This window comes from Leptonychotes weddellii, chromosome X (assembly GCF_054177405.1).
Source record: "Leptonychotes weddellii isolate Sample4059 chromosome X, ASM5417740v2, whole genome shotgun sequence".
In the NCBI taxonomy this organism is placed as follows: domain Eukaryota; kingdom Metazoa; phylum Chordata; class Mammalia; order Carnivora; family Phocidae; genus Leptonychotes; species Leptonychotes weddellii.
Genome location: NC_138385.1, coordinates 93,508,132 through 93,527,501, shown reverse-complemented (window position 1 = coordinate 93,527,501; position 19,370 = coordinate 93,508,132). Strand labels below are relative to the sequence as shown.

General features: G+C 38.2%; 1 protein-coding gene across 1 annotated transcript in view; it reads left to right on the top strand.

Moving 5' to 3' along the window:
- The window catches only part of CDKL5 (cyclin dependent kinase like 5), a 133,687-nt gene that overhangs the window by 56,793 nt on the left and 57,524 nt on the right, over positions 1-19,370 (top strand). Inside the window, exons 3-4 of the mRNA XM_081807975.1 lie at positions 4,459-4,504; positions 14,474-14,610. Coding sequence (XP_081664101.1) covers positions 4,459-4,504; positions 14,474-14,610 — 183 coding nt within the window. The remainder of the gene's footprint in view (positions 1-4,458; positions 4,505-14,473; positions 14,611-19,370) is intronic.

Genomic DNA, 19,370 nt, shown 5'->3' with positions numbered 1-19,370 from the left:
CTTCATTTTCTTCCTCTTGGAAGGAGAAGAAAGTGTATGGAGAAGAATGAAGTACATGGATTTTGTTACAGACTTTTTACTCCTATGTGCTGGAAAGTTGCTTTAATAAACATACAAACCTACAATGTCTGTGATGTGAATGGCATTTTCCAGGGCTTTGCTGTGCATACAACTTTACAGGGATCCTGAAGATGGTGGAGAACATAAGGTTGCCTTCCCAAGAATTCTATGCCTGCCAAGTTGCCATTCATGTGTGAGGACTTGCACACATGTAATGATTTGGAAAATAGGATACTTCCTCAGAAAGCCACTCAAAGATGCACACTGAGCAAAAAATGCAAATCGAGCTCCAAAAAAATGTGAAAACCACAGTAGAAAAGGAATAGAGGTAAAGACTGAAGCCAATAAAATATATAAAGAAATATAGATTATGTATAACTGCTCATGTGTGTATAATTATAAATTAAATACAACAGCCAAAATCTATTCTCAAAAATAAATTATACAAAATGGTAAAAGAAGAACCAGGGTCTGTAATCCCAGATTAATTTAAAACAGGTCACAGTAGGGGCACCGGGGTGGCTCAGTCAGTTAAGTGTTCAACTCGTGGTTTTGGCTCAGGTCATGATCTCAGGGTTGTGGGATCGAGCCCCACGTAGGGCTCAGAATGGAGTCTGGTTGAGATTCTTTCCCCCTTCTTTTCCCTCCCCCTCTGCTGCTCTTCCTGTTTGTGCGTGTTCCCTCTCTCAAATTAAGATAAATAAAAAATAAATAAAACAGGTCACAATAATTTAAATTGATTCTGACATAAGAATCAACAGATCAGTCATGTAGACTAGACTAGAAAGCTCTGAAAGAAAATCTGGAGCATATATGTAAGAATGCTAAGGTACAACAAAGAACTAAAAATCCGTGGTAAAGGGGTACCTGGGTGGCTCAGTCGTTAAGCGTCTGCCTTCGGCTCAGGTTGTGATCCCAGGGTGCTGGGATTGAGCCCCGCATCGGGCTCCCTGCTCTGCGGGAGGCCTACTTCTCCCTCTCCCACTCCCCCTGCTTTTATTCCCTCTCTCGCTGTCTCTCTCTGTCAAATAAATAAATAAAAATAAAATCTTAAAAAAAAAATCCATAGTAAAGAGTATTGGGAAAATCGATTCAGTATTTAGAATATAGATTTTATTATTAAATATTAAATATAGATTAAATATTAAATATAGATTCCCTCACCATGTCATATATTAAATGACAGGTGGATCAAGTTTAAGGAAAGAAATTAAATCATTAAAATATTGAGACATAAATGTGGATGAATATTAACCATACTCAGGCTAAGTAAGGACTTTGAACACAAAAGTAGTGGACATAAAGGCATATATCAATAAATGTGACTAATTATAAGTTATATTCAACAACAACCAAACCCTAAATAATTTAATGACCACAACAATCTGGGGAAGATATTTGTAACAAAATTTGGCAACAGGTTCACATCCATAACATCAAGAAAAATATTAAGCTTATTAGTAGACTTTTTTTCACTTACCAGTTGATAGAATGAAACTTCTCTGACCTCACTGATGTCTAAAGACTTTTTTCAGTGATTGTATTTACTATTGGCTATGGTTATAGAGTGTGTGTTCTTATATATTGCTGAAGGGAACTGTGAAATGATGTATTTTTGTATATCCATTTTGGCAGTATTAGGAGCCTTTAATGTTCATACCATTTGACCCAGATATATCACCTGCAGAATTTACTCTATGGAAATAAAGACACAGATGTCAAAGTATATTCAGAGTTAAATAACAGTCCATTAAAAAATAATGGTTTTAAAAATTATTTAATGACAGATTAAAATATAGCTCATACAATATCAAGTGAAATAAAAACATGTAACACCGTACATAATATTACTATTCCAATTTGAGAAAAGTTTACTGGGAAAAAATAAACCAAAATGCTAGCAATGGTTATACCTTTTATATTTTATGTTTTCTGTAATGAGTTTGTATTATTTTTATAAGCAGCTTGAATGTGAAATGTCAAATTCTTTCCAGCATTTTCTGCTCTTAAACGCATGTAGTTTCCACTAAACATTGAGTTGATTTTATGTAGAAAACTTCATGTTTCACTCATTCTTTAAGTAAATATATAAATTGTATTGAGTAAATGAGAGAGAGAGAGAGAGAGAGAGGGTGTGTGTGTGTGTGTGTGTTGAGACAGGATTTCCATGGTATTGGTGAAAGGATGAATAATAAACATTTTATTTGACCCATTTTCAGGCAACTGTTTTATACAATGAATTCTATTTATGAGATGCCAGAAATTAATCAGTTTCTTTCTTGAAGATGATGTAAATAAGTTTGTTGTAAATGTAAATTTGTAGTCCTATCATGGGCGAATTAGAACTAAGGAAGACCTTTTATAAAATCAGACAACGTTAACACTTAGGATGCAATAGAAAGGTGCCTTGGCATGTGATATAATGAGTACTGGGTATTATATAAGACTGATGAATCACTGACCTCTACCTCTGAAACCAATAATACATTATATGTTAATTAATTAAATTTAAATTAAAAAAGATACCTTGGGACTCCATTTAGAGTGCAATATAGGATGAAGCATGACTTGGAAGATCTCTCAGCTGAAATGTGAGCAGTTTTTGTTTTTTTTTTTAAGATTTTATTTTTATTTATTAGAGGGGAGGGGTAGAGGGAGAAGCAAACTCCTTGCTGAGCAGGGAGCCCGATATGGGGCTTGACATGGGGCTCTACACGGGGCAGGATACCAGGACCCTGGGATCATGACCTGAGCTGAAAGCAGACCCTTAACCAACTGGGCCACCCAGGTGCCCTGAAATGTGAGCAGTTTTACTCCCTTCCTGGGTGCATATCATGCTGCCTCTTTGTGTCTGGAGCCGAGTTTCCTGATAGTGTTTGTTCTTTCTCTTATGCCATTTGTAGTTTGCTGGCTAGAGCCTTTTGAAAAGGAGCAGTGTAAGAAAATGGTTATCACTGTGTTAAGAGGGAGTAGCATACCTCGCAGAGTTACCTGCTACTACCTGTACTAATATTCTAGCTGATCATCCCCCACATCACTTTGAATTTGCAGTTATTTCTTCCCAATAATGAAACACTTCCAATATCAGAAAGTACCTGGAAGGCTGAGTACAAATAAATTGTATCCCAGAAGCTGTCTGTACTCTACAATTCTATCAATCCTCCGTTAACAACAAAAATGTAATACTCGTAAGAACCTTTTTCCTCAGTAGCCTATAGCACTTTCAGATGAATTTTTTTCTCCTATAACAAAGATGAAAGCTGGTATTTTCTTATTTCACGGGGCAGATGAGAAACAGAAAGGGTTTGATTTTACAGACCTAGTTACGACTCAGGGTTTGTCGTTGAGCATAAGAATTTAAATGGTCATTCCTCCCCCCGTCCCCCGCTTTCATGATCCCCCTTTGCTTTTATAAACAACTAAAAAAAAAGTGTTTATTTTTAATAAGTTAATGATTTATATCTTGTTATTGCCTGCTATTTTGTGCATTTTTAAAGCCTTTGTTTTGATGTGGGGACACTCTTTTATTAAAAGATTTGCTCCTACAGATCTGAAAGTGTACCCACTTAGAGTACAAAAAAGCAGACCTGAGTCATTCAGAAGACCTTTCTATATAACATGTTGGCTTTGAAGAATCTATATATTATTTTGCCAAAAGCTTTTTTTATTCCTTTTATAGACCAGAATTAGACATGAGTTATTTAACCTCATGGTGCTTAGTTCTGAGCATTTCCATTTCCTTTCCAGCCCTTATATTTTTTTGAAATGTTTCAGTTTAAAGTAGGGTTCTGCTCACAAACTACTTCTGTTCAGGAGACCGAAATAAGGGCAGGAGGGGAGGTAGTGATTGGTATTTGGCGGCAGATGTTTGTCTCTCTTTGGGTTTGAAATGACCATCAATAGGGGAGAACTGGTGAACTGGATAGTTTGTTAGGAAAAGTTAAGTGAAGGGAGGAGACTTTCTTTCAAGGGGAATTCTGCTACCATCAACTACCGAGTATTGTAGAAGCCTTTTCTCTGCTATAGAAGTCCAATTAAAGTGTGTCCCTGAGTTTCAGAAGGAAGTACAGATGATGGTATATTTTATTGTCAGTCATCCTGACATTTTTGTGTAGCCTCAATACCTCGACACTTCTGGTTTATCCATGGTCTATCACCATCTCTGCTCTTGGTCCCCTTCTCTCTCCCCCTTGTTTTTTTTCCTTTTCTGACAATGTCTGTAGGATGGTAAGAAAGAGAATTTTGGAACCATGAAATGAGGGACTGGGAAAGAAGACGATCTATTGGTTTACTTTCTGGTTTCTTGCTGTTCTGTCCCCAAATATACCCCCAGACAATTGGGATTCCCAGTTTTAGAAACACTGGGAAATGACTTTCTGCCTCTTTTTTCCTTTGCAGGAAACACATGAAATTGTGGCAATCAAGAAATTCAAGGACAGTGAAGGTATATATATATATATATTTTTTTTTTTTTCCTTTTTGTATTTAGTCCTTGTGAATAGAATGTGGAAGAGATGGGATCTAGCTAACTAGACTTTGTTCCTGAAATTTTAAAGTGTCCATCTCAGAAAGTGAGTATAGCTTATTTATTATCATGTTTTGCTTTGAAACATTTGGCTCTTTCTGTGTGAATCTTTTCATATTTCATGATACTAGAAAATTTATCTTATATTTTAAAGTACAGTCAACATTGTGGAAATCTTGCTTCAAATGCTGAGTAGAAGGCATGCTATTTATGCTATTCCTTAATATTATTAAAATGAGAAAACTGATTTGAAATAAATACTTTTGTGAGTTCACACAAGTAGTAAGTGCTGTGTGAAGGGCTTTGGTATTGGTTACTGTGATCTCCAGTTTCTAGTCAATTAGAAATACAAGGATAAGTGGTATGTAGATGGTACCAAGAAAGTGATTATATATTTAAAATAACTCATTGGAAGAATAAAAGCTTTTCAAGAAGAAATACCATAGTTGGAGTCCTTGGTTACATCCAGACCATTTCAGATGGAGTATTAAAATTACCCTATGCTGGGCAAGAAAATTTAAAATAAAGCACTAAAAAAAAATAGTGTACAAAATATAAATAAATAAAGCATTTCAGTAGTTCATTAGGTTTTAAATCTAGACTATTGCCCATCTAAAGATAGCCAAGTAGAAAAATTTACCATGAAGGCACACATGGCCTTTCAGAAGCTCTAGGCAGCATTTCCCCAATTTTTTTTTCCTACAGAGACCCACAGAAATACTTTTTTACATTCTAATCCAGTATCCACATACATAATGTCCTATATATAACTGAAGCAAAAATGTCACAAAACTATTACACTAACGTGAGGTTCTTCGTTTTCTGTTCTTTCCTGCTCATATAAATTCACATCAATGCCTATTTGTGGCATCAGATAACATTGATTTTTACCACTGAATCATAACCTACTTTGAAAAATAGCACTAAGAGGCACCGGCGTAGCATTAACTTTCCTGTCTAACTGGACGTATGACAATAGCAGTCATAGCCTACCTCCATCAGCACACATTGACTAAGTACTGTAAGACACCAGCCTCTATATTTGTGAACAGTTTCATCACTCCTACTTTAGACACTTAGTAAACATTAAATAACCAAAAGGGCTCACTAACAAATAACGAAGTCCTGGGGTAGATTCAGTAGTATTTGATATAACCCACCTCTGATGTGCTGGTTATGTGGAGCACATCACATCATCTGGGAAACCTTAGCAGCCATTGTCTTGCCAGCCTTAAAGAGAAGGCAATAAAAAATGCTTTTTAGCTTGTTCTAAAGAAAAAAAAAAAACCTGCTTCAAATGATGTACCTGTAGTCTAACAGGAAACAATAGCCCCAGGCCAGTCCACTCTGAGACCATTGGCAATGAGCTCTTTGAGCAGTGGCTTTGGGCTAACCACAGGTGGCCAAGAGACAAATGGTGATCTACTAAAAAGAGTGGTTGCAACAGTAGATCAAAGCATAACCTTTGCCTTCGTGTAAAGACTTCTGGCTGTGCATTCATCTTGTAAGGCAAACCGTCAAGCATTGGTTACCACCAAAAATAATAATTGTCACGAAGTTTTTGAAAGGCAGTACAATCTAGGTCACGTATGCCATTGCTTTAAAAAAAAAAAAAAAAAAAAAACAACTAAGTGCCACATTCTTCACAATCCCTGTTCTGTGCATACCTATTCTTAGCTTCAGTTAAACAATGTGTTTGTACCTGTGTGCTGATACCTTCAGAGTGGTAATCAATAGCGTAGCTGTTGAAATTTATTGAGCACTGAGCCAGGTGCTGCAAGAGACATGAGGGTAAATCAAGTGTGGGTAATTTCAGGAAGCTTAGTAGAATTAAGACCTGTAAATAAAGAGCAGTAAAACAGAGCAGAAAGCAGTCAGTGCCTGAATGAATTTGAATAATTTTGAGGCAAGAGACATTGTTTCTAGCTGTGGCATCCAGGAAGTGTATGAATAGTCTAGACATTATACGAAACATTTGATCAGCCTTCATTTCTGTGTGCTGACAAAGCATGAATCCCCTCTGCCCTCATCTCTGCCAGACCATTATTAGTTACCATACCTTACGGACACGCAACCTTACCACCCAGCCACCTAGCAGACGGACACCTTTGTAGGATCACCCATATATACTTCCAGAGGGATACTTCCTTAACATTTCTATGATAGAATCTGAAGACATGCAATTATTCATAACTTTTTCGTTCCAGTTCTATTCTAGGCACACTTTCCTACTGTTTCCAGCTCTCCCTGGGAGATCTCATACTCTTCTTTTCTGCCTTTACCCTTTTCCTCTTACCTGAGTAGAATCTTGCTTAATAGAAGTAAGGGAATGTGTGCGGTGAACAGTCCTTTTGGAATGTGAAGTGCACATAGATAGTTCAGTACAGATGAGAATGTCCATTCAACCCCTGTGGAAACCACTTAATTCTGAACCATTTATCACCTTAAATTTCAGTCAGGACAATTCTAACAAAAATAGAGTTTCATCATAATATCCTTATTGTCATATAGCTCTCGTTAATTTCATTTATTAGTTACTCTGAAAATATTCTGTTGATACTATGTTAGTGAATTTTCTAAACCCAATGTTTAAAAATCTTTGTGAAGATCATGACATAATCCTATAAAAACATTGTTACACTGAAATAGGATCTGAACTTGGTCTGATTTGCATTCAAGCTAGTCAAGTATTCTCATACTGATGCTATCAAGGGATATTTTATGAGAGAATATATTCTGTTAGCTTTAAGAGATTGTGATCATGTCCTATTTTCTTAGTAAATTCATATATATCTACAAATTTGTATAAAATGTTTTTGAAACTACATTTTAAGGTAGACCACTATTTAATTCAAGCTGTCCTTGTTATCCCAGGATAATAGATGCTTATCTAAAATCGGAACCAAACTTTAATAGTAAATAAAAGGTTAGACTGGGGAGTGCCTGGATGGCTCAGTTGGTTAAGCGACTGCCTTCGGCTTGGGTCATGATCTCAGGGTCCTGGGATCGAGCCCTCTCCCACTTCGCCTGCTTGTGTTCCCTCTCTCGCTGTTTCTCTCTTCTGTCAAATAAATAAATAAAATCTTAAAAAAAAAAAAAAAGAAAGGTTAGACTGGGACTTTAGGTTGGGAAAATGGAACAAAAATTATAAAAATAAGTTTATCTTATAGTTAATACAGTTTGGATTATAATAGCAACTATGTGCTATTTCTTAGAAAAAAAATCAAGTGTTACCTTTTTTGGGAGAGGGGCAATTTTTACAGTAAAACTGTAGGCTAAGTCAATGAATGACTTTCATAATAAAAAGAGGCTCATTAAAAAAATACACCAAAGGCTTTGTCAGTTTTCCCTTTGTCTGTCCCCGTCTTTCTGTCTTCATCCTGTCAGTTTTTTACTCTCCAGTTATTAGCTGTTACAACTCTGTCAGATCAATTATCAGTGTCTTTTGTCTATGATTTTCCTTGAAAGACTGACATACTGGGTGAAGATAAAAACTCATGTTAAAATGGAGGACTTGTGTAAGTGATGACATTTTTATCTGAGATCTCTTCATTAGTTAATACTTTGTTTTGATGACTTTTGCTTCTTTATTCATCATCATCAATGTAGAGTTTCAGATAATTAATTCTTTTTTTTTGAGAGAGAGAGCACACACATGCGAGTGGTAGAGAATGGGCAGAGGGAGAAGGAGAAAGAGAATCTTAAGCAGGCTCTAGGCCTAGCATGGAGCCCGAAGCATGGCTTGATCTCATGACCCATGAGATCACGACCTGAGCCAAAACCAAGAGTCAGATGCTTAACTGATTGAGCCACCCAGGCACCCCTATGAGTTTGTCTATTAATATAAGTTCCCACAAAGAAACATTAACTATAAACATCTAATCAACCAGGAGTCTTCATAGAATTAGTTCTACTTAGTATTTGGATTTTCTGAGAAGAGAAAAATGACCACAGACCAAAAAGTTACTAGAAATGATTTAGTTGAAAGATATTTTTTGGACTGTGTATAATGATAAATTTAGTCTAATTCATCTACCCTTCCTATAACTCCAATTTTGTACAATGAGATTCGATGTTCAGATGATAATCTTCTGTCACTGTTGGAAGATCATTCTCATGCACACACATGTACAAATGTCTGCCATCCTCAATTTATTGAATAATCCAAGAGCCATGATTTAGCCTAGATAGATTTGAATTAACAAGAATTAAAAATGTCGGTTCATCTTTTACTTGAGGAGGTCCTGTGATCTAGAATTTATTTTTGACATACATTTGGATCTTTTGGCGTGACATCTTTAGCTTCTTAGGACTTTTTAGTCTTTCCCTAAAAGTACAGGTGATGGGGTGAGGAGGGATCCTCCCTATGTCACTGGGCCTTGGTACATGGCAAGGAGGCTGATTCTGAGGGAGCTGTAGAGCAGTCCATAGTTAAGATGGAATTTAGGTTATGCCTCTGCTTGCATTTCATATCCTGCTTATCTTCTCTGTAGATAAATATTTTTTCTCTTGGAATGGACATACTTATTCTTTTTAAACATGAGAAAATGTTTAATTGGTCATTCCTTCTTTTCTCCAGTTTATTTCATCATTATTTTTACCCAGACTTTAGAAAGCTCTAGCCTGATCTCTGGTTTGAGGAAACTCTGATCTCATTCTGTATAATGGTACAAAACAAGAGTTCATAGTCTTCGGTCCTTAAATTCAAAAACCTGATTTCTCTGTAAATGAGGCCTTAAAACAAACTTTCCTACCTTTGCTTAAACAGAGAATTCAGTTAACTAAGCTTGAGCGTTCTGGCTCGTCATGATTTCACCACACTTCTTTTAATGTCCAGAATGGATCTCTTTCAAGCTTCAGGGATTCTTCTAGGATTTGATGAGCATTTGTACCTTTCATACTTTAATAAATTTCTGTTGTGCTCTACCCGGTCTTCATTGCCGAAGATTTAAGGATTTTCATCTTTTTTGGTATATATGGTAGCAGTACCGCCATTCAGCGCCCCGGGGCCATGTTAATTGCCCTCTTGTTGGTATTCCTTCTTTAGTCAGGGCAACCAGACTCAATCATGGTATCCTTATGGTTTTGTACAAAGATGGGTTGGCTTTTTTCCCCTCCATTGTACCCGTTTAAAGGTCCATTTTGCGGGGCCTCTTTGGCTATACAAGAATGTCAGGTTTGTGATTTCATAAAGTAGGTTACAGCTATTTCTGGATTTCTTTTTCAAGCGCACAGTTCTTTAAATATAGAGTTACAATAGAGTTTCTGCTCATCTTTAGATTCTTCTCTTTTCATTACTTACTTTGCATTTCTTTTGCTCCTGTGATTTTTTTTTTCTTAAAAATTGTTTTCTTTTACTTTAGTGAATCTCCCTTCTTGATTTTTAGTGTGTTAGCTTGCCTAACTGGCGAGCTAAAAGTAGGTTAGTTCTTTGTTTTTTTTCTTACTTAGCGTCCTTTTTCTACCCTGCCATTTAATCATCATTCAAAAAAATTTATGTAACATTGTCAGACTTGCTGCCCGGACTAAGCTAAACACCCTCACTGGTAACTGATGACCAGGTCCATCAACATGCACATAAGTAGGACTTGCATGGAAGCACCAGGTCTTAGAGCTGGAAGCACCCTCAGAATCATCTAGTAGAAGTCCAACTCCAGTTTACAGCCAAGGAATCCAAGGCCCAAAGGTGCATAGCTAGTATGTAATTACCTGGGAAAGATGCAGACCTCAAGATCTTTGTCGAGTTTTTCTTGGACCCATACCATATTGCTTTGCCACTCCGCTAAGCAGTAGCAGAGTGCAGACCTGCACTTGGGTGTTCTGACTCATTCTCTAAAGCTTGCTCACTACCTTACACCATGTTGCCTATGTCCCTGTGTTCTACTTAGTGTGGTGTTCCCTTCACTCATCCTGAGGAAGTTATTCTTTCTAGACTTGGTTTCTTCATTTGTAAACTGGAGAAGCCTAGCCTAAATAAAGAATCCACAGGATTATTTCAACTGGGAGGCAGGGATTTTTGTGCTCGTGTCAGTAGGCTGTGCTATCACCTTTGAAAAACTGCCTTGCTGAAGAGCTTGGCTACTTTCTGAACCTGAGGTGAGAAGCATGTGTAAGTGGAATGTGTATTGCCTTTCCCCATTATCTCATCATTTAGTCACAGTTTTGTCCAAGTACAGAGTAAGCCAGGAGCCTTAAAAGTACTTAGAGAAACAAAAATGGTAGGATAGACCAAGTAATGAAGAGTATGCATTTTGCTTGCACTTAGGGAATTAATAACTCCACTTCCTGCCTGTTCCCATTCACTGCATTCTTAGTGCCAAAGTGCTTACTTCAACTTTTACTATCTGTGACAGGCATACATTAGAGGAACCTTCATTTCCTAAAATAGATAGGCAGCTCAAATGAGGTGGTTTTGGCCCCATATGCTAGGTGATTTTGTGAGCTGCTTTTCGAAGATTCATTTCTCTTTCTTCTCTAGCCATTTTTTATGTAGAGTTGGTATAGATTTGAATGATGTCTGTATAACGAAGTAGCAAAATTCAGTGAGGTTTATGCTCATAATCAATGAGATTTTAATGGAAAGAAGTCATTGATTATTAGATTTGGAAAAAGCCATGGGATTTTTTTAGGGTGTGTGTGGGTGGGGAGGGTGCCCATTTATTTAGTTATTTTATGAATGAAAAGTTAAGTAGCTTGCCCAACATCATATTTCACAGTGTTGGTTCATTAACAGGATCCAAACTCCAGGTCTCCCAAATCCTATTCCAGCATTCCTTCTTCTAAAGCCATTCTACTTCAGCCATTCTGAGGTGGCTCAATCTGTTAGCAAAGTGAAACTGCCACACGTTGCTAATAATACAAAGCTCCCTTATTTCAGTTGCTTTTCGGGTGCCAAGAATTCACCAAGCATTTGACTAGAAAAGATACACCAGCTGTATTTACTTTTGACTTGTTTGCAACATTTCATTTGTACCCAGCTCCAGCAGAGCTTACGGATGTTGTTAATGAATGGTTAAGTATATATATATGTGTGTGTTCTTGACCCTTAGTACTTTCAGTTTTTTTGAGACTCCATATTTTATAATCACATATTATAGAAGACAACCAGGCATGGAGATGAATAGGGGAAAATAAATTTAGTTTGTCTTACTGCCTGAAAAGCTGCCCTCTCAACCTTCTAGAGACAAGATTGAAAGCATTGTACTCAAAACTGAGAGGACGAAGGGCCTCTTGCTTGCCATCACTTTGCTGCTTCCCAAGAATGAGAGCGAAGATTTCCTCATGGCACCAGCGAAAGCATTTGTGTCAGAAGTATTTAGTGATCCCTTCTTTGTGCCAGGTGCAGTCCTAGGTGGTTGAGTGTGTATTGTTGAACTGCAGAACTTGGGCCTGTCCTCTAAGAGCTCTTGGTTTAGCAGGGGTAGCCACCTGTAAGCAAAACAATCTATAAATAAAAATGGTGAGAAGGTCTGCGAAAGAAAAGTTCAGAGTAGTGTGATAAGGAATAATAGGGATGGAGGCCTGCTTTGGTTTAGTGATCTAGGCAAAGCTTGTGAGGAGCGCTATTTAAACTGAAACCCAAAGAAGAGCCAGCCCTGTAAGGAGTCTGGGTTGTAGAATGCGAGTTCTAGGCAGAGGGAACAAGTTCAAAGGCCCTAAGGTTGAAAAAATAAAGTTGGGGCTGTTTTGGGAACTGAAAGACTAACATGAGGGAGGGGAAGGAAGGATATGAGATGGGGATGGAAAAGCAGACAGGAACCAGGTCATGAGTAATCAGTATATTTGTCTGTATTGAATTATTTCCTTGTTGGAAGATCATTTGCTTTGTATTGAGACCTGTGTGGCATTCTGTGTATTAGAGATAGGTGAACTTTAGTTTGATTATCCCAGTCTTGAAAGTAACCCAGATGGGGTAGCAGAGAAGCAGGTTATGAGCCTACCTCATAACACTAAAGGCTTTCTAGCATTCCCTACATTTTAGCAATTCTAAAAGTCACAAAACACCACTTCTCTGGCTTAGCCCCAGTTTGCAGAACAGCTGGACCTCTGTCCCACCACAGTCCTCTAAGCCACTTTGGGAAGTCCCCTGATCACACCTCGTACATTCCCCCTACTGCCAGGTGGCCCCTGCGGTGTCATATTCTTTTCCCCTGACAGGCGGGCCCTGTGAGTCCCCAGTTCCCAATTGACCCCCCCTGGTGTGGGCTGGGCTGGCTCACTGCTTATGCCACTGTTGGCCTTTGTTACTGCTAGTTCTTGCTTTCTGATAAGCAGTATCTTTCTCTGTCCTTTTCTAATCTCTGCTCCAGCATTCCCCAACAGTTTTTTGGTTTTTTTTTTTGCTGAAGTAAGGAGAATATTTCACTTGTGTAACCAGTTCACAAAGGAGTGTTGACTTTATGTTCCCTGTCTGTTACAGGTACTGTGGTGCTACAAAGCCCCTGCTTTTATTACTGTTTCTTTATTCTTTAAACTCAGTTTGAATGGGGGCTGAGAAATGGGCTGAGAAGTACTCCCGGTTCCTGATTTAGAATCTTCCATCCCCCATTTGGAGGGAAGATTCAGCCCCTTTCTTCTTGTGTATCTTGCTTAGGAAGCATTTCTCCCTAGAAGGCATTTTCATCTTTCTCACCTTCATCCCCAAACTCCATTTTCTTCCTGAGGGAGGTTAGATATGACTGAACCTGAGAATCACAAAACTTAGACTCTCAAGCTAGGATTTTGACTCTGACCCCAAACCTTGGGGACAAATGTGTTTTAGAATTTATAACTTCTGGGGTTTAGAATGGAAATATGGCATGCTACTTTAGCATTTTGTAATCAGATACTATTTCTAAAGCAAACATATGAATATTCATACTAAGTGGGATAAACAAAGAATATAAGTGGTCTCGTGTCAGTTCAGGTTTTACTTCTAAAGAGATTTGCCATAAACTTAGAAAAAGTGTTCAGTCTTTAGACTGATTTTTGAAGTTGCATATAAAGGATTATGAACCTGTGTTCTTGTGTGTGTGCATACATATATGTGTATATGTGGACATGGTAGTTAGAATTTCTAGGCTAAATCTGAAGGTATCATAAAAACTCATTTAAAATAAAGTATTACCTTCCCTACTCCCCTGCCAATTCATCTATTAGAGTTAATGTGATTTCTGTCCTTCCTCCACACCTGGGGGAGCTATCATGAATGAATTTGATGACATGGAAGAGTATATTGGTTCAGCATAAGTCCTCCGTCCCAGTACGGCTACACCATCTGGGATGGACAGATGGACATGCCACAGGAAGACAGCAGGAACCTATAGCAGCTGCTGTTCAGAGAGATCAGACACTCTTAGAAATCCCTGCAACTTGACTATGAGCTGCACTGTGGGTGCCTGGTATGTGACCTCTGCTCACTGAGGTGACTCACGTGCAGCCTGAAGAATAAAATGCTCTTTTAAGCCAAAACTACAGGCCAAAGTTAAAAACACCAGCTGCTACAGATGCTGCATAGAGGCGCCTCTGCACACTGATATAGTTGATTCCTTCTTACCCTTTTAAACTCCTTCTTTCTCAGTATGTAGTGTTAGAATGAAAATGACAGTGGATTCATATGTCGGATCTGTCAGTCTGTGTTTACACATATACTTTGCAATACACAGTATAAGAAAACACAAGCAGAAAATGAGGTTCATGCCAGTCAAGTAAGCATTTTCTTCTGTAAGATGCTAATTCTTGATCCTTTCAACAAGAAAATGTGATACTTAATCTTCCATCCTTGAACTTCTTATGCAGAAGTACTCAAAGTGGAAAGTGAAATTGGTATGTTTTCACTGTTCTTAGAATTTTTTGAACAGTAGCTTGAAAGCTTTAATTTTACTCTATTCACCATTGTTTACATTCTAGAAAATGAAGAAGTCAAGGAAACGACTTTACGAGAGCTTAAAATGCTTCGTACTCTCAAGCAGGAAAACATCGTGGAGCTGAAGGAAGCCTTTCGTCGGAGGGGGAAATTGTACTTGGTGTTTGAGTATGTTGAAAAAGTAAGTCACTAATTGATAGTATGGAGATTTGCCTGATTCTTCTTCTTTTTTTTTTTTTTTAACTTTTATTTTATTTTTTAAAGTAATCTCTATACCCAGCGTGTGGCTCAAACTCATGACCCTGAGATCAACAGTCGCATGCTCTACCTCCTGAGCGAGCCAGGCGCCTCTGCCTGATTCTTTTATTTCGGGTTGTTTCTGACAGTATTCAAGGAGGCGTTATTATCTAGTGTGTTTTGTCAATGTACTCAAAATCTCAGTATTTTTTTTTTTTTTTAAAGATTTTATTTATTTATTTGAGAGAGAGAGAATGAGAGACAGAGAGCATGAGAGGAGGAGGGTCAGAGGGAGAAGCAGACTCCCTGCCGAGCAGGGAGCCTGATGCGGGACTCGATCCAGGGACTCCAGGATCATGACCTGAGCCGAAGGCAGTCGCTTAACCAACTGAGCCACCCAGGCGCCCAAAATCTCAGTATTTTAAAAATGAAGTTATTATCCATAATCATTAGAAGCCCTGAAATATATTGAAGTATTTTGTGCAATTTAACTATACAGAGATCATCCTACATTTTTCTTTTTTTTTTTTTTTAAGATTTTATTTATTTATTTGACAGAGATTGCGAGAGCACAAGCAGGGGGAACAGTAGAGGGAGAGGGAGAAGCAGGCTCCCTGCCAAGCAGGGAGCCTGATGCTGGTCTCGATCCCAGGACCCTGGGACCATGACCTGAGCCGAAGGCAGATGCTTAACGACTGAGCCACCCAGGCGCCCCTCATCTTACATTTCAACAGTGAATTAGTTTGGCTTCTGATGTTTTAGAATCTGTGTTCAACAATTAATTTTTTGGGCTTGGTTTATTTATTTATTTATTTATTTATTTATTTATTTAAAAGATTTTATTTATTTATTTGAGAGAGAGAATGAGACAGAGAGAGAGCATGAGAGGGGGGAGGATCAGAGGGAGAAGCAGACTCCCTGCTGAGCAAGGAGTCCGATGTGGGACTCGATCCCGGGACTCCAGGATCATGACCTGAGCCGAAGGCAGTCGCTTAACCAACTGAGCCACCCAGGCACCCTGGGCTAGGTTTATTTAAATTAAACCTAGGCAAGGCCTCTGAGGGAGAGACAAGTAAATTGACAGTGATGACATAGGATGTCAGAGGTATGTAAGGCAGCCTGCAAGCATAGGATGGCTGCCTAAATCAGACCTAGAGTGGCAAATGAGTGGGCTCATGGAGCAACCTTTTGTGAATTGCCAGTGCTTTGGCTTTAAGGGAAGAAGATGTACCAGGAGGCATAAGGTGAGGCTTGAGGAGATAGATGAGGCCACAAATAAGGAATTGGAAGCATGGGAGAAGAGTGGAAAAGCATACACAGTTCAGATTGTCTGCATATTTGCTTTAGTATTTTTTTTTTTTTAATTGGTAACTCTTAGTGACAATTTTAATGTTGTGTGGCCTAGGGGCAAGTGTATACTACAGTAATCAATATGTGTGTCTTTGAATTTCTTTGAGGGCAGCTGCCCTACAGTGCTTGGTTATTGTCCAAAACTGAAATAATTACCTTAACAAGAGTAGAATAAACTGGAGCCAGATGGACCTTTTAGAGGTTTTCTTGATGAATAAATATGTGGCTCCTGATTTCCTGTTATTATCAAAACAACAGTAAAAATGATTACTTTTATTAAATTTCACTTCTTGAATACATGTCTCTGTAGGACTCTACATGATAAAATGAGGAATTTCTAAATTATAAAATGAGGCTTTCTAAAGAAGGTGAAGACTGGGGAGGGTTATGTTTGCCAGCTGCTTTCTGTTGCATAAATGACAGTGTCCCACCACCATCATCATTACAAAGTAGAAAGCAGTGTTGCCAAGGTGATGGACCAGGAATGTGGCTTTTGATTTAATTCAGCCTTTACAAATTATTTTTCTAATGAAAATAGACATAGTAACTTCATTTCAAGCAAATCTTGAAGAGTATTATAAGTTTCTTTGTCATTTTAAAACACTTTATGTTTCTTTTACAAAATCTGCTTAAAGGTTTCTTTTTCTTTTCCTTTCTTTCTTTTCCTTTCTTCTTTCTCTCTCTTTTTTAAACGAAGACAGATCTTTATTTTTTTGACAGGATGAGGAGGGGAAGAGGGAGAGGGAGAATCCCAGGCAGGCTCCATGCCCAGCGTGGAGCCTGACACAGGGCTCGATCCTACAGCCCTGAGACCATGACCTGAGCCGAAATCAAGAGTTGGACGCCTAACCAACTGAGCCACCCAGGCGCCCCTTAAGGTTTCTTTTCCTGTATCAATTTAGGTGTTTTCCTAAGGGAACTTCCCCACCAAAATTAAACTGAAATTTGATACTTATTAAAAAGTTATAAAAAAGGATTGCTGTAAAAATCAGAAGCTCTGGGGCACCTGGGTGGCTCAGTCGTTAAGCGTCTGCCTTCGGCTCAGGTCATGATCCCAGGGTCCTGGGATCGAGCCCCACATCGGGCTCCTTGCTCAGCGGGAAGCCTGCTTCTCCCTCTCCCACTCCCCCTGCTTGTGTTCCCCCTCTCGCTGTCTCTCTCTGTGTCAAAAAATAAATAAAATCTTAAAAAAAAAAAAAATCAGAAGCTCTTTATATTATTTTTTAGTTGTCAAGAATAAAACCTAGGTTGCTTCTGCCTTTCTGCTCTACCACCCCTGAGATGTGGCCCTTGTTCTCAAGGTCAGGATCAGGCTCCAGCTATCACATCCCATTGGCCAGGACTTAGTTTCATGGCCACCCTAGCTGCAAGGCAGAGGGGAAATGTACTCTTCATTCTGAGCACCTATGCATCCACTTACAAATTGTATTACTGTGGGCTAAAGGAAGAATGGGTATCGAGGGGCATTCTTCTCTGCCACTGATGAATTTAGAGTGTAATGGGAAATGAGACATACAGTTTATTTTCTATATTGCAAAACCTTCTTATTCCTCGTGTACATTTGGGACCTCCTATGCATTTGTTAATTGAAAAAGGCAATTTAAGTGGAGAATCATTAAAAAATGATGCATACATAGTTCAAACATTTTAACTTAAAATATATCACTATATATTCATTTACTACTCTTTAGAGGTAGGGTCAAGGCCTTTTGAGTATCTGTCTTCTGATTGTTCTGATGAGTCTTTCTTAAATACATCATATTCATAGTGCATCAACTATGATAGCCTGTGAGAGCATCTTTAAAGTGAAGCGAAAGCTTAAAAACATAGTAAAGCAGTCTCAGTGCAGAATCCTTATCACCATCACCACCTGTCCCCTGGCAGCGTTTTGTAGTTTTTGCACTCACATTTGATTAGGCAGCAGTATGTTTAGTGGTTTTCCTTTATGAAGTCTTTCCAAAGTATTAAACTTTGTTTTCTTATAAACAGCAACTCTCTTTATTTAAAACATTATTTCATTGGTTTATATGATATTTAATTGTATTAAAATAACAAGTGCATCTGTTATAAATAGGTATGAGAGTGTTATAAACAAACAACTGATTGTATATATGCAGCTCAACTGGTGGGAACACAATTGTGAGGTTGTATTAGAGCCAGCAGGTCTTCTAACTTTTTGGTCTTACGACACCTATACTCTTAACTGGAAACCCTAAGAGCTTATTATTTATGTGGGCTTTATCTATTAATATTATATTATGAGTCAAAACTGAGCAATATAAATTATTAATTCATTTAAGAGTAACGATAATAATCCCATTACATGCTAATATAAATATGGTTGTGGGTCATTCTTTCAAGTAAGAAATGGTGTTCTACCAAACACAAGCAGGTAGTTCAGCTTGCAACTCACTCAAGTGATTTTCTTCAAGACAACCATCTTGCTTTGTTATGTAACAGAAGTGCTTTATGTGTATTCTTCATTTTATCATATAGATTCCTAAAAAGACATGTACTCGAAAGTTGAAATTTAATACAAGCAATAATTTTTACTGCTTCATCAAAGAAAGACATCCTTAACTAAAACGGGCTTTTTGTCTTTTTTTTTTTTAACTGCGAGAGTGTAACATTGAAGAATCCAATGCCTTGATTTATGCTAAGGTGCCACCAGTTCACCCATCCTTGCTTTGAGTCATCAGTGTAAATACAAACATAGGGAAAGAGCCAACGAGCTGAGTGTTGCTATGAATATAGTTTTGACTTTATGGGCCTTCTGTAAGATCTGGTAACCACCCCTGAGAGATCCACAGATCATGCTTTGAGACCTGCTTTCCTAGATGGTCGTCTACAAACAATAAACTCTAATCATGCTGTGGACCTTAGTGTTGTACTTTACAGAGGGAATGGAAAATGTGTGGTTAATCTGGAAATTCAGTGGAGACTGGTTAAGTGGAGTTGCCACTTAATAAAAAATTTTACATGAATTTTAGAATTGTCTCTGACTCCAGACTAAGAGTTTCAAAACTTGATTTATTGGGAGTCTGTCATTCTTTATTTCACCAACATTTTCTGGCCTGTCTTAATTTTTGTATTGATTGCATGGATCACTTCTAATCTTAGGGATCATTTTCTTTTAAGAATATTTCCCAGGTCTCGGGCGCCTGGGTGGCTCAGTTGGTTAAGCGACTGCCTTCGGCTCAGGTCATGATCCTGGAGTCCCGGGATCGAGTCCCGCATCGGCCTCCCTGCTCGGCAGGGAGTCTGCTTCTCCCTCTGACCCTCCTCCCTCTCATGCTCTCTGTCTCTCATTCTCTCTCTCTCAAATAAATAAATAAAATCTTTAAAAAAAAAAAA